The 12,163-nt window shown below is 35.5% G+C and overlaps 1 protein-coding gene across 2 annotated transcripts in view; it reads left to right on the top strand.

Moving 5' to 3' along the window:
- Positions 1 to 7,137: 7,137 nt before the first annotated feature.
- Positions 7,138 to 12,163, top strand: part of LOC108987175 (autophagy protein 5) — a 28,284-nt gene continuing 23,258 nt past the window's right edge. The window contains exons 1-3 of one of the 2 annotated variants that reach the window (XM_018960047.2): positions 7,138 to 7,497; positions 7,600 to 7,724; positions 8,988 to 9,054. In XM_018960047.2, coding sequence (XP_018815592.1) covers positions 7,396 to 7,497; positions 7,600 to 7,724; positions 8,988 to 9,054 — 294 coding nt within the window. In that variant the 5' untranslated portion in view covers positions 7,138 to 7,395. The remainder of the gene's footprint in view (positions 7,498 to 7,599; positions 7,725 to 8,987; positions 9,055 to 12,163) is intronic. The other variant, XM_018960046.2, reaches the window with a different exon arrangement.

Raw genomic sequence — 12,163 nt, 5'->3', positions numbered from 1 at the left:
TGAAAGGTCTAGAGTGAAATTGGAAGTGCGCGTGAGACGTATGCACTATAATTTTCATAGAAATTGAAGGGATCAATTATTAGATAGAGCTACACCACTATTTTACCTTTAAGAATCTTGTGAGTAATAAGGGAAGTTGCGCGTTGTTTTTTATAACATAAAGATTAATTGCTCCTATATTTGAGGTTAAACATTATAATTTTGAAACAACCTAGATTAACTCATAGATAAACACATACTCTCTAAAACTTGCTAGTATGTATGTCAAGTAAGGGAATTAAAATTTCAGTGTGCAAGAGTGTTGAGAACATTCTTGATTGGCACATTCATTTTAAAGGATTTATCAGTGCGCCTCTCTGTGGTATTAGCACTGGTAATCTTGCTCAAGTTTTCTTTCTCCTAGCGAGAACGATAGGATCTTGCAGATATTTGAACTTAGGAGCACCCCTTGAGAGTAATACCAAGCACCTTGGAGGTTTGCACGATAACCATGGCAAAAGTCTGAATAATTAAGTACGACTTAATTAAGCCTAAAAATCTTGCTTGTGGTTACACTGATGCAAGATAGGTTTTAGGTTAAGATATTTTCTCACAAAATTTTTCTTTTCTCTCCTATAGTGGATTAGAGAATATAAAAAATATTGAGTAAGCAAGTAATTGAGATATATCACTAGTTAGCAGCTAACACATGCTGCTTTTGTTGCACAAAGCGATATTTTTATTAGCATTTTTAATGCGATATTAGAGAAGTCTAGATCTAATTTGATTTAAGATTCATTTAAAATGGTGGTGTTAGTGAGAATTCCTAGAGGTTTAGGAGTTAGATGGTTACTCATTGACTCAAAAATATTATTTCTCGAGTAGAGAGATGATATACTAAAATGTGTTATGGAAGCATATGATGATGGGTGTGAAGCTTGAGAAATTAAAAGTATTATCATTAATGAGATCTCTCTCCTTTATTTAGCAGAGTCAGCGAGGGAAAGACAATGTGAGCATTCTCTATGTTAATGTTCCTATACATGCACACTAAGGACATGAAATAAGAAAAAATTCATTAAAGGTTGAGAATTTGTTAAAGGGTAAATATGGCTTACTTGTTTAAGTGAGTTTGTGATGCAATTTAGGCAAATCATTAAGATAATGGCAAGAATTCAGAATCTATAGTCTGCTACTCGATGGTAAACACCTTCATCATCTTGGGTGAAAGTGAATTGGGATGTGACAGTAAGATCTGGTCTCAACAAGATTGGTGTTAGGGTGGTGATAAGAGAGGCTGATGCTTTTGTTTTGGCTAGTTTGATGCAACCAAGATTCTATCGCACTAATCCTATCCTGGCTGAAGCAAGAGGTTTACTCTCTACTGTTTTCTTTTGCAAAGAATTGGGTCTTGACTCTTTAATTTTTGAATGTGACTCTAGCCAAGTTGTCCATGCTATCAAGAGTTTTGCTTCTTCTGCTAAGAAATTACAGTGCACTGTCTTAGACATCACTACTCTTCTGTGTGGTACTCAATGGAAAATACAGCATGTCAAAAGAGAATTCAATGGTGTTGCTCATTGTCTTGCTCAAATGGCAGTGAATTTAGAACATGAGTTAATTGATATTGATTGTGTTGCTGAATGTATTAAACCTCTTATAATGGCTGAATGCCATATTTCAATTCAATAAAATTGTCTTCTATGTTGATTATAAAAAAAAATGTCTTTTGATTGGCGCATGTTTTTAGAAAGTTACTACACATGAGAATGAACATGGAGAGAAATGGTCCTAAAACATCACTTGAGAGTTGTGGTTTGATCATTTTTAGTTGACCATGTGATTTCTCTCCCTCATGGTATTGCTCGTCATGCACTTGAAACTGATGTGGTCTATGATCATATGGCGTGGCTGGAAGCATTTTTTTAGTAAGCACACATACTCACCATAAATTTGAGAGTTGTGGTGAAAAAGATATATTGACAAATATAGATTGACTCATTCACACGAGTGGTCGACTTTGGCGCTATAAAGGGGTAACGAGTAAAGATGAGACAATGTGTCACTTGGTACTTGTTTAGAGAGGGATAAGTTGTAAGACACAAAAGATATGTCGTCTCAGTAGGAGTTAAGATGAGGTCCATCATATTTAAAAGGATCGTGTATTGTTACCCACAATCCATGTAGCCTATAGTTTAACCAGATGCGAAAACCTCTTTGGCACTTTGGATAGCGAGCAAAGGGAGGGACTCGGGTTAGGTGTTGAAATAGTGACTAGACTAAGATCTATACGGTATATTGAGATTAGATATATGTTCTTTCTTTAGAAAGAGAACTCTACCGTATCATATATTTCGTACTATATGTGCTTTTATGACCAACAGTAGAGGTAATAGATCCATGCTTCCTCACCGTGTGAGTCCTGTAGATCATAATTGATGATCTTAATTTATTTATACCTTTAGGAGACCTTTGACTATGTCACGAGGTTGATATTTTAGTGTTTGCTACTTTAGCATGTTATCTATGACCATGAATGATACGGTCTAAAGAAGCATTGTTGGGAAAGCGATTGGACTGAAACTGAATGGCATGAGGGCAAATGGAAGACTATTTGGTAACATATCGATATTGGTGTGTACTCACTGTCGGCAAGTTATGTTGCTAGCACACTCCACCATTGCTAGAGGATTTTGGATGAATAAGAATGATGACGGAGAATCTGTGAAACAACCGCACTAGATCTGCGATTTGCCAACTAGGTAATATCGTTTCCACTATATACTTTGATCTAGTTTTTCAAACATGATTAATACTAGATATAGTTTTAGAGAGTGCAAGTTTCACGTATTCGTTTTGAAGAAAAGTGGGGTCCACTATTAAAAATAATAAGTTTTTCATGTGGGTTCATATTTATTCATTTTTTTCAAATGGAGTATATAAAATTTGCACATTCTAAAGCTACAAATATAATTTCTCTATCTATTATATGTAAATTGTTATTTCACGGAGAACGTTAATAACTTAATATAGAGGATGAGCAGATATAGTAGAAATTAAGTGCCTTGTATATAGGCTCTTTTACGTATAATATAGGCCTTAGATCTAAAAAGAGTTATACAAATTGATATATATTTCTTCTTATGTTTGATAATTAATAAGTTTAGTGCTTACTTAAAAGGATGTTTTAGGTTAATGGAAAATTGGTATATACTATATTTTGATATGCATAGAAGAAAAAGATGTGAGAAATAGCTTATATGGCAGGTTAGGTGCGCTCCCAAAAGTTTTTGTAGTAGGCTTGGTCCCGACTAGATTCAGTTGCATGATACGATCTTAAAATTATAGTCATAGGGTATTTAATGATGTGATAATGCAATCTTAGATTTCATATTATGTTATAGTTCTCTAGTGACATCATGAATTCCATGGAAATGACTTCAAAAAATTAGCAGATTTTGCTTCCTAGAGTATGTCATAGTAGAAGTAGTTGCACCTTTAAACTATTAAATCTCTAGGGATGTTGTATACTTTTTTATCAAATCAAATAATAATTTCTCAATGGCGTAATAAAAACATCTCTCACCTGGCAACAACTCCCTTCCCACCTCTTGGGTATGAATATATCTATCGTTGGTAAGAAAATGTTAGTTGGCAGACAATGGTGGAGTCACGAGGAACTCGTGCCCGATGACAATTAAAGAATAAAACTGTACAGAACACACCTGACGGACTTAGAGATAAAGTCTAGAAGGATGTCACAATCATCATGGAAACTCAACCAACCATAGCTTTATAAGTTCAGGATCCACATGATAAGATCGAGCGAGACACCTATGTTGGAAGAGCACTCGCTATCAATGACATAATCATACTCAGGATGGTAACATACCCAACTGACCACCAAGAATCGTGCCCCGAAGGGGTTGTGCTATAGTAGAGCACCTCAACCTCTATAAATAAATAACCATGCATGTTCTAGAGAAGATTTTTACTGATTATTATTCTTTACTAAGAGAAGTAGATCCCTTCCTAACTTAGCGTTTGGAGGCTTCCTCCACTTGGTACTCTTAGGTACTTAGGCGTGTAATAGATAACTGAGAAGTAGATCCCTTCCTAACTTAACCATCACAGCAACTTCTTAGTCGCAAATTGTTCATCTGTTCATCCATATGATATAACATAACGTGACATGTACATGAGGTTAATGACATGACATGACATGAAACATATAAAATTTCGTGACATATCATAATGTATAACAGATAATATTGCGTGACATAGCATATTGTGTAATAGATAAATATTTTGTGACATAACATGATGTGTAACGGATAAATATTTTGTGACATAGCATAATGTGTAACAGATATACATTTTGTGACATAGTATAATGTGTAACATATATACATTTCATGACATAACATAATATGACATGTATAAGATCATAAGAACATGAATAACCGTTCTATTACCAACACACATACATAATATCCTGACGGTAAGTTAGAGGCTAAATTAAAGTGAGCATAGTGTGACGAAGAAACTGTAAGGAGAGATTTCTAAATGTTAGAAACTCCTCACTAACAATTTGGAAACATAAAAATATTGATTTAGAGTAGAATTACCATTTTACCCCTCTATATGTGAAAAAATGATCAATTTATCCATAACTAAAGGATTTCACAAAATAACTACTAGGTTAACCATTTTACCACAAAAAGTCACAAAAGAACTCTTGATACATTCGATTTTCACCCTTTCACAAAAACTGAAAAATATGTGGTTTAGTTTTTATCAAACCCTTAGATCCACAATATATTATGAAATAAATCATAAATGATCAACATAATAAGGTTAATAATCAAGTTCTAGAATAGATCTAAGCATCAAACCTAAGATCACATGGCAAAATTTTGTATCAAAATATAGATCTATCCAAAAACCTCAAATACAAGACCTATCTGGACCTTTGCATGCATAAAAATTCATATATTTAAAACCAACACCATAAATCCTAAAACTAACATCCTAACATGTAAATCGAAGTCCTAGAAACATCATATGTGAATATTAAATCCATTAGAGTATGCTTTCTCAACAAAAGATTCAAGCTTATTCAAGACAGAATCTGTTTTCAACCTCCCAGTTTTCAACTTTTTAGATCTTTGCAAAACACTTATCCAAAACTTATAACATGTAACAAATCTTTATCAAACTTGTATATTAGCATGTTAACTATAATTCATAAAAAGATCAGACCAAGATCTTGTCAAGGACACAAAAAATCAAAGAATAACATACTGTCCATTTTATCACGCAGTATGACCTCTTCATGCTTAAACATACATTTTACCAATCAAATGACCATGACAATTTATAAAAAAGATACCAGCATAAACTATAAGAGGGACAACTTATATGAAGGGTAGTTTGTAAGAAAACACTTTCAACATCTTCGAAAAAATCAAGCAAGGTAGGCTAGAAAAACTGTCTAAGAGTCTTTTTGGTTTCCTCTCCAAGAAAAGACTTCAAAAGTAATCAAATGTAAGTGAAATGGACAAGGAAGACACTTAAGCCTCTGGAGGGGTGGTAGATGATGTGTGAAAGATACTTTGGGTGATGGGGTGTCTGCCAAAACCATGGGTAATACCATGTACTACTGCACATGGTTTTCAGCTAAGGAAGCTTCCAAGTAAAGGGTGGTGGTGAGGTGGCTTTTGGCCTTCCCATAAACCACCATTTGGGGTAGATTAGGCAATGAAAGGATTGTCATGGGAGGGGGAAACTTCCTCCATAAGCCTTACCTTGGTGGTGTAATTTCATGGGCTTTAATGGACCTTAATCCAAAAGGCTTCCATTTGGGATTTCAATGGGGTTTGGTTGGGATTTAGGTTTCTATCAAATCCAAATCTAATTTTTCTTTATCCAATAAAAATACCAAGGTTTAAAAGAATAAATAAGGATATAATAATATGAATTTGAGTGGTAAATAGCATGTAGAAATAATTTGATCAAGTGATTAAACACTAACCTAAAATCGGGTCAATTAGGTTTGGAGGCAAACTTTTGGGGTTTGGAGAAACCATTTAGGGTTTTGGTTTTCACCAAGATTTTGGGGTCTCAATTAGATTCCAAGTGTTTAGGATTCTCTAGGGCTAAAACCCTATTTGGTTTGGCACAAATTTGATTGATATGTGTGGTACATAAACACCACCTTTCAAAGAACTAATTTTAATAATAATAATAATATATAACTAGCTAACGTATGCTAATCCTACTTTATGATTAAGCTACTCACCTCGTAACATTAATCTAATATTTCCGGCATGAAATCGATCATGTGATCTAGAAGGAGAGAGAAAACATGAGAGATGTTGTAAGAGGAATGAGACAGTCGGCTATTGGTATGGTGAACGTGGGACATGCACGGTGCTGGATTGGATATCTTGGGTTCGACCGCTGCACTAATAAAGGTTTATGATTTTTTTCCAAATAACACACGGAAGAGAAATATTTATAAAGAGATTTGGGAGAGGGTGCCGATAAGTTTGAGTTAAACTCGATTAATACATGTAGTGATACTAATATGCTAAACACTCAATCGTGATTATCTAAAAAAAGAGTTTAAATTTAAAAACATGATTTAACAGTTCATTCAATGTAGGATTGTTAGTGACTGCAGGTTTGGTAACCAAAACAAAACACAAAATTCTCATCTCATCTCATTATTACACATTTTTCAAATATATATACAAAATATAATAAACAATTCAACTTTTTCAAATCCCAATACACTTTTTTCAAATCCCAAAATAATAATAATATTAAAACATAATATTTTAAACTTCAAAACAAAATACAAAATTCTCATCTCACCCTCCAAATCTGTCCTAAAATTATATTAGAGATTTCAATCAGTGATGATTTTAAATTGAAATAAGTTTCTAATGATCAATTTTTAAATTCTAAAAGGAGTACAACTCGTTTAATAATAAATCGGATTTTACCTAGTTATTAAATCTAATTAAAACTCTTAATCAATTTTAATAATTTATCGCTTGTAAATTTATCTAATATAACTCATTAAATATAATTTAAATTTAATAAAAATTATGAATATTCCAACTTCAAATTATTGGATGTTCTTTTTCTAGCAAATTACTTCTGCACACCGGGCACGAGAATAGAAATTTTCCTTTCGGCTTTGCCTCCGGCCAGAGTTTGACAGTCGTTGTTCACAGAACCGGTCTCATGGTGAATAATGGTGATGGCCTATGAGTCTGTGATTCGCTGACCAGTAATAAATAATATTTAAAAAAAAGGAAAGGAAGAAGAGAGCGAAAAAGCTAAAGCCAAATTGAGAGCCCACGAGAACAGAGGAATTATCAATTGGATGGTGAGAGCGAGGGCGAGATGATGGAAGCACAGAAATATGTATGGGAAGGGGCGATTCCGCTTCAGATTCATCTCCATGAGTCGGAAGTCACCACCCTCCCTCCCCCACTCCCCGCTCTGGTACTTCTTTCTCCCTTATTATTATTTCCTTCTTCGTTACTTTCTGTTTTCGATTATTTTTGTTCGTCTACAAACTGATTTCCTTTTTGTGGTTTCTTTCAGATCTTAGCTCCTCGTATAGGGTATCTGCCTTTGTTGATTCCTCATATAAAGCCTCATTTCAATAGTACACTTCCTCCCGGGGTCGATACCGTTTGGTTTGAGTACAAAGGGTTGCCCCTCAAATGGTATACCATGTTTCAGTCTTTCTTATTAATTTAACGTGATTGAAACTAACCCATGTTCATAGCAAAGACGAGATGATGGTTCATCAGGATTGGAAATTTCTCTACTTATTTAGATCCATAGAGCAGACTCTTTGCATGTAAGAATGATGCATAGATAAGGGAAAGAAAATTGCAATTAAATACTATAATAAGGGGAAGAAAATAGTGGATTGGTGGCGTCTGTGTAAAGTTAGTGGCAATGAGTTCATCCTTCTTCGCTGGACTATGCAGCTGTTGGAGGTATTCTCTTGCTGATATGCCTAAGACAAGTTTTGAGTTGCCATATTGGAAAGTGATGTTTCTTGGCATAGAAATCGTATTTTTTATTATGTTGAATATTTAGAAGGAAATGAATAACTGGACTTTTGATGGTGTCGAGCTACCTCAAAATAAGCTACAACTAATGTTCCCAAGGTCTTTATTTGATTGGATGACACATACGCATTATCCTGACTTCCTCTTAATTGGAAGACACAAAGTGATGTTTTTAGTTTAGGAACTTATAGTGCACACAAATAGCAGATACCATCCACCACTCTTTTATGGAATACTTTATTTTCAACTTTTTTGGGAACTCTTGTTTTTTCAATGATTCGTAATAATTGGAAGCTGTGATATACTGATACAATGTTATCACATTCTAGGTTTTAGGTGAACATTTTATGAGTGGCAATGCAGGATTGGATATGGTATGATTGACTATATGCTTTTATAGGTTGAGGGTACTAATATGTTTAACATGTCACATCTTTCGTTTCATTTTGTTTTTATTTTTCAAATTTTGATGCATTCGTAATGATAAGGTCTATACAACTAACAATTTTCTAATTCTTGAGATGTGCCCTTAGTAGTGGCGACCGACTGTCTAGGTTAATGGTCACAATCCAATTTGACACCTTATAACTACTTGAAAGCTTGTTGGCTCATGCTCTTTTTTCTACAAAATGAATAAGTGTATATTTAAAAGTGCATAATGTGGTAGACATGAAGTACAAAGGGAGTGCACAAAATTTAACACCATAGAAAGAGAAAGCACCTACAAATGAGAAGATTATAAATTGCGAACAAATTTCAACCCTAAGAAGGGATTATTGCAGTGAAAGCAGAAATGTGATAAATGGCATCTTGTGATAGCCTACTTATTGTCTCCTATATCAGATGTATTTGTTTCATTGTATTGCAGGTTTTGAGGTTTTGCCGATTAAATTTGAATTCTTTTTGTAGGTATATTCCAACAGGGGTTCTTTTTGATCTTCTATGTGTGGAACCTGAAAGGCCTTGGAATCTGACAGTAAGTTCATTTTATCTTGGCATTTGCATAATTTAAATTGATGAAATTGTCACTTGGATTCCTTGCTTTGAAACTGGGGGTGACGTGATGTATAAATTGCCATTGCGATATGATATAGCTGAAACTTAGGACCTAGATTATGCAAGAAAAGGTAAAAAGAATATAGGGTCTGGAAGTGTCCCTCAAAAGTTGATAAATGATGGCGTGCTGGCCACATTGATGGACGTGTCGCCATTATAATTCCTTTCTCAAAAACCTGAACCCCCAGACCTTGCACCCCCCTGCCCCACGACAAAACAAGTTTAAAAAATATCTGAAATAAGCCCTAAAACAATTATAAGAAAATGCGTAGTAAAGCAAGTAAAGTGATAAAAAGAAGTGTTTTTAAATCACAAAAATCAACACACATCTTGAAAGAGAACGGAAATTGTATTTTAAACTTGAAGACGTCCTTGCACTACACATTGGTGTTCTTTTTATGGCACTAATTCCTTACATGGAAACTAAACAGAATAAAGTAATCTAGTTGAAAAAGGATATTACAATGACCATATAAACCTAAACTGTCTAAAGTTGGAAAGAAAAATTAGACTAAATTATTATGGAATTTATTGTTTTGAAATTTGGAACAAAGTTGGTTGGAAATAGATTGCCCTGAAATTAGGGAAAAAACTGACTGCCTTGTATTTGTTGGAAATCTTCTGGATCTGCGGTGTCGTGACAGTCTGGCTGACATGCTAGCTGACTTTTCTTCTGAAAGTTCTGCGTCAGCAAGGGTTTGCTACTAACTTTGCTGATAGCACATTTTGAAACTTTCCTGGGCAACTGTGTCAGGTCTGCTTTTTGACAGCCTTGCTGATACAACATTCTATTCTACATCAGTCATTCCTTCTTGAAAGGAACTTATCGTTGAGTTGACTTCTTGATAGATATGGTCTTTTGGTAGGTGATACTCGAATAAATCTGCCTGTTAAGGTGGAAAAGATGTGTATATTGTCTGGAAGTTCCACCATATAGGCATTATCACTAATTTTCTTCTTTATGGGGAAAGGTCCATACTTGAGGTTCCTCCACTTGTTGTAAGTGTTGATGAGATACTTTTGTGCAGTTCTGCCATCCCTTTTTACTTGTTAGCCACAACAAAGTCTTCTAACTTGCCATCAAAACTTTGTGTCATCTGTATCATACTGTCATGGCCTTCCTAACAACACATGACACAAATCCATCTCTACTACATCACGACAACCTCATCTTTGTAAAAAAAAAAATTCCAATAGAAAATGGAACTTGACAAGTGTTGTTTACCCGTTTGTCTGCCCCATTCTTATGAATCTTATCCAATCAAATGGTTTGGGTGCTTTTTCTCCCTTCAATTGTAAGGCTGATACAAGTGCCATGGAGATGATATTCCTGCAAGTTGTATTGAATAACTCCCCTTCATCATCCACTCTTGCTTATTGTGTCCTCATAGGTTGTTGTACCCATTGCAGCTTGATCTTCATGGCTAGATTTATCTACCAGACTACCAATAACAATGTCCTCATAGTATGAAGAGTGGCTTGATCTTGGATATCCACTTGTAGACCATTAGCATACCTTGGGACGACCTGTTGCCCCATCATCTTTGAAAGGTTGTTTCACTAATTCAGCAGATAAAACTTCTCTGTAAATTTGCTGATAGCCCAGCTTCCGTGTTGAAAATTTTGGTATTGCTAACATAAAATCTTCTCGTAACCCTTAAGAGTTGGCTCAAGTGGTAAAGGCTTTGGGCTTGGGGGTATGCTTCCCTTAGGTCTAAGGTTCAAATCCCCTTGGGTGCAAACAATCTCTAGGGGTCATCGGACTGAGGGATTTTTCCCTTGAATTACCCGAGGTGCACTTGCAGGAAACTCCTTGCCGAGGGCCTGTGCACCCCCGGCATTAGTCGGGACGCTATTCTTGGACACCCGATGCCATTAAAAAAAAATATGCTCGTATTCTGGTGGTAAAAAGAAAAGAGTACCCATCAGCATCTTCGTCTTAAGCCACATGTGGATTGACTGCTCTGTGTTTATTCCCACCAAGCAGAAGCATCGCCTCACAATTTATATATCGTTAAACAGGGCATATCAATGTTGACCCGAAAGTTGTGGGATCCTTCTCGTTCACTCCGTCCATTGTTGTTTGCTTTAACAAACTCTTCCAACTCATTGTGGCTCAAAAATGTCTCCACTACTCGATATCTTTGTTGAGGTTTACGAACATTTTTTTCTCCAATTGGTTATAAGCCCTTCCATGGATGTGAATTTGGTTGGGATTGTGATGCCCGTTGCCCCTATCTCAAGTTAGTGATGACTTGATGCATGTAACGCCCGAAAGAAGGCCCTAGCCACATTTGAGTCTATACTCTAAAAAGACTAGTCAATGGTACAATTGGAGCCTCATTGAAATCATTATAAAGAGTAAGAACTTCTGTCTCATAAGTAATGTGGGATCCCATATATCACCTACACTCATTTGTTGAGTATAGGCCCAATTGTGGCTTAGGTCTTCCTTTGGGTCGTTGCAAATGGTATCGTAGCCTATCCTGACAAAAAATGTGTGACTTGAGTTGTGTCACCTATTATGAAATGGCCCATAGTGACGGATGAGTGTAGGTGGTGGTTCTTGTTCCCTCCTAAGCAATGTGGGTTCCCATGAACCACCTACACTCATCACTTAGTATGGGGTATGACAATCTTGCCCCCCTAATATTTCTAATGTCCTTGTTAGGCCGTTCCATCATAAGTGGCATGGTTCAAGTTCCAGACTTCTGATTGGGATAGACTCTAATACCATTTGTAATGCCCCACGTCACATCCTGACCTATACTCTAAAAGGACTAGTCAATGGTATAATTAGAGTCCCATTGAAATCATTATAAAGAGTAAGAACTTCTCTATCCCAATCAATGTAAGATTCCATACACCACTTACCCTCATTTGTCAAAGTGTTACTCCAATAATATTTTGAGGTACAACTAGTTTTCTCTTCGTACAACTAAAACTCCAATGCTGGTAGGTGGGGCTTAGTGGTAAGATTTTTTCTAAGCATTATAGTTTTAAGGTGAGGTTAGCGTGATAATGGGGAA

The sequence above is a fragment of the Juglans regia genome, chromosome 2, assembly GCF_001411555.2.
Source record: "Juglans regia cultivar Chandler chromosome 2, Walnut 2.0, whole genome shotgun sequence".
Lineage (NCBI taxonomy): Eukaryota > Viridiplantae > Streptophyta > Magnoliopsida > Fagales > Juglandaceae > Juglans > Juglans regia.
The sequence above is the reverse complement of the archived record's forward strand: the minus strand, read 5'-3'. Positions and strand labels throughout refer to the sequence as shown.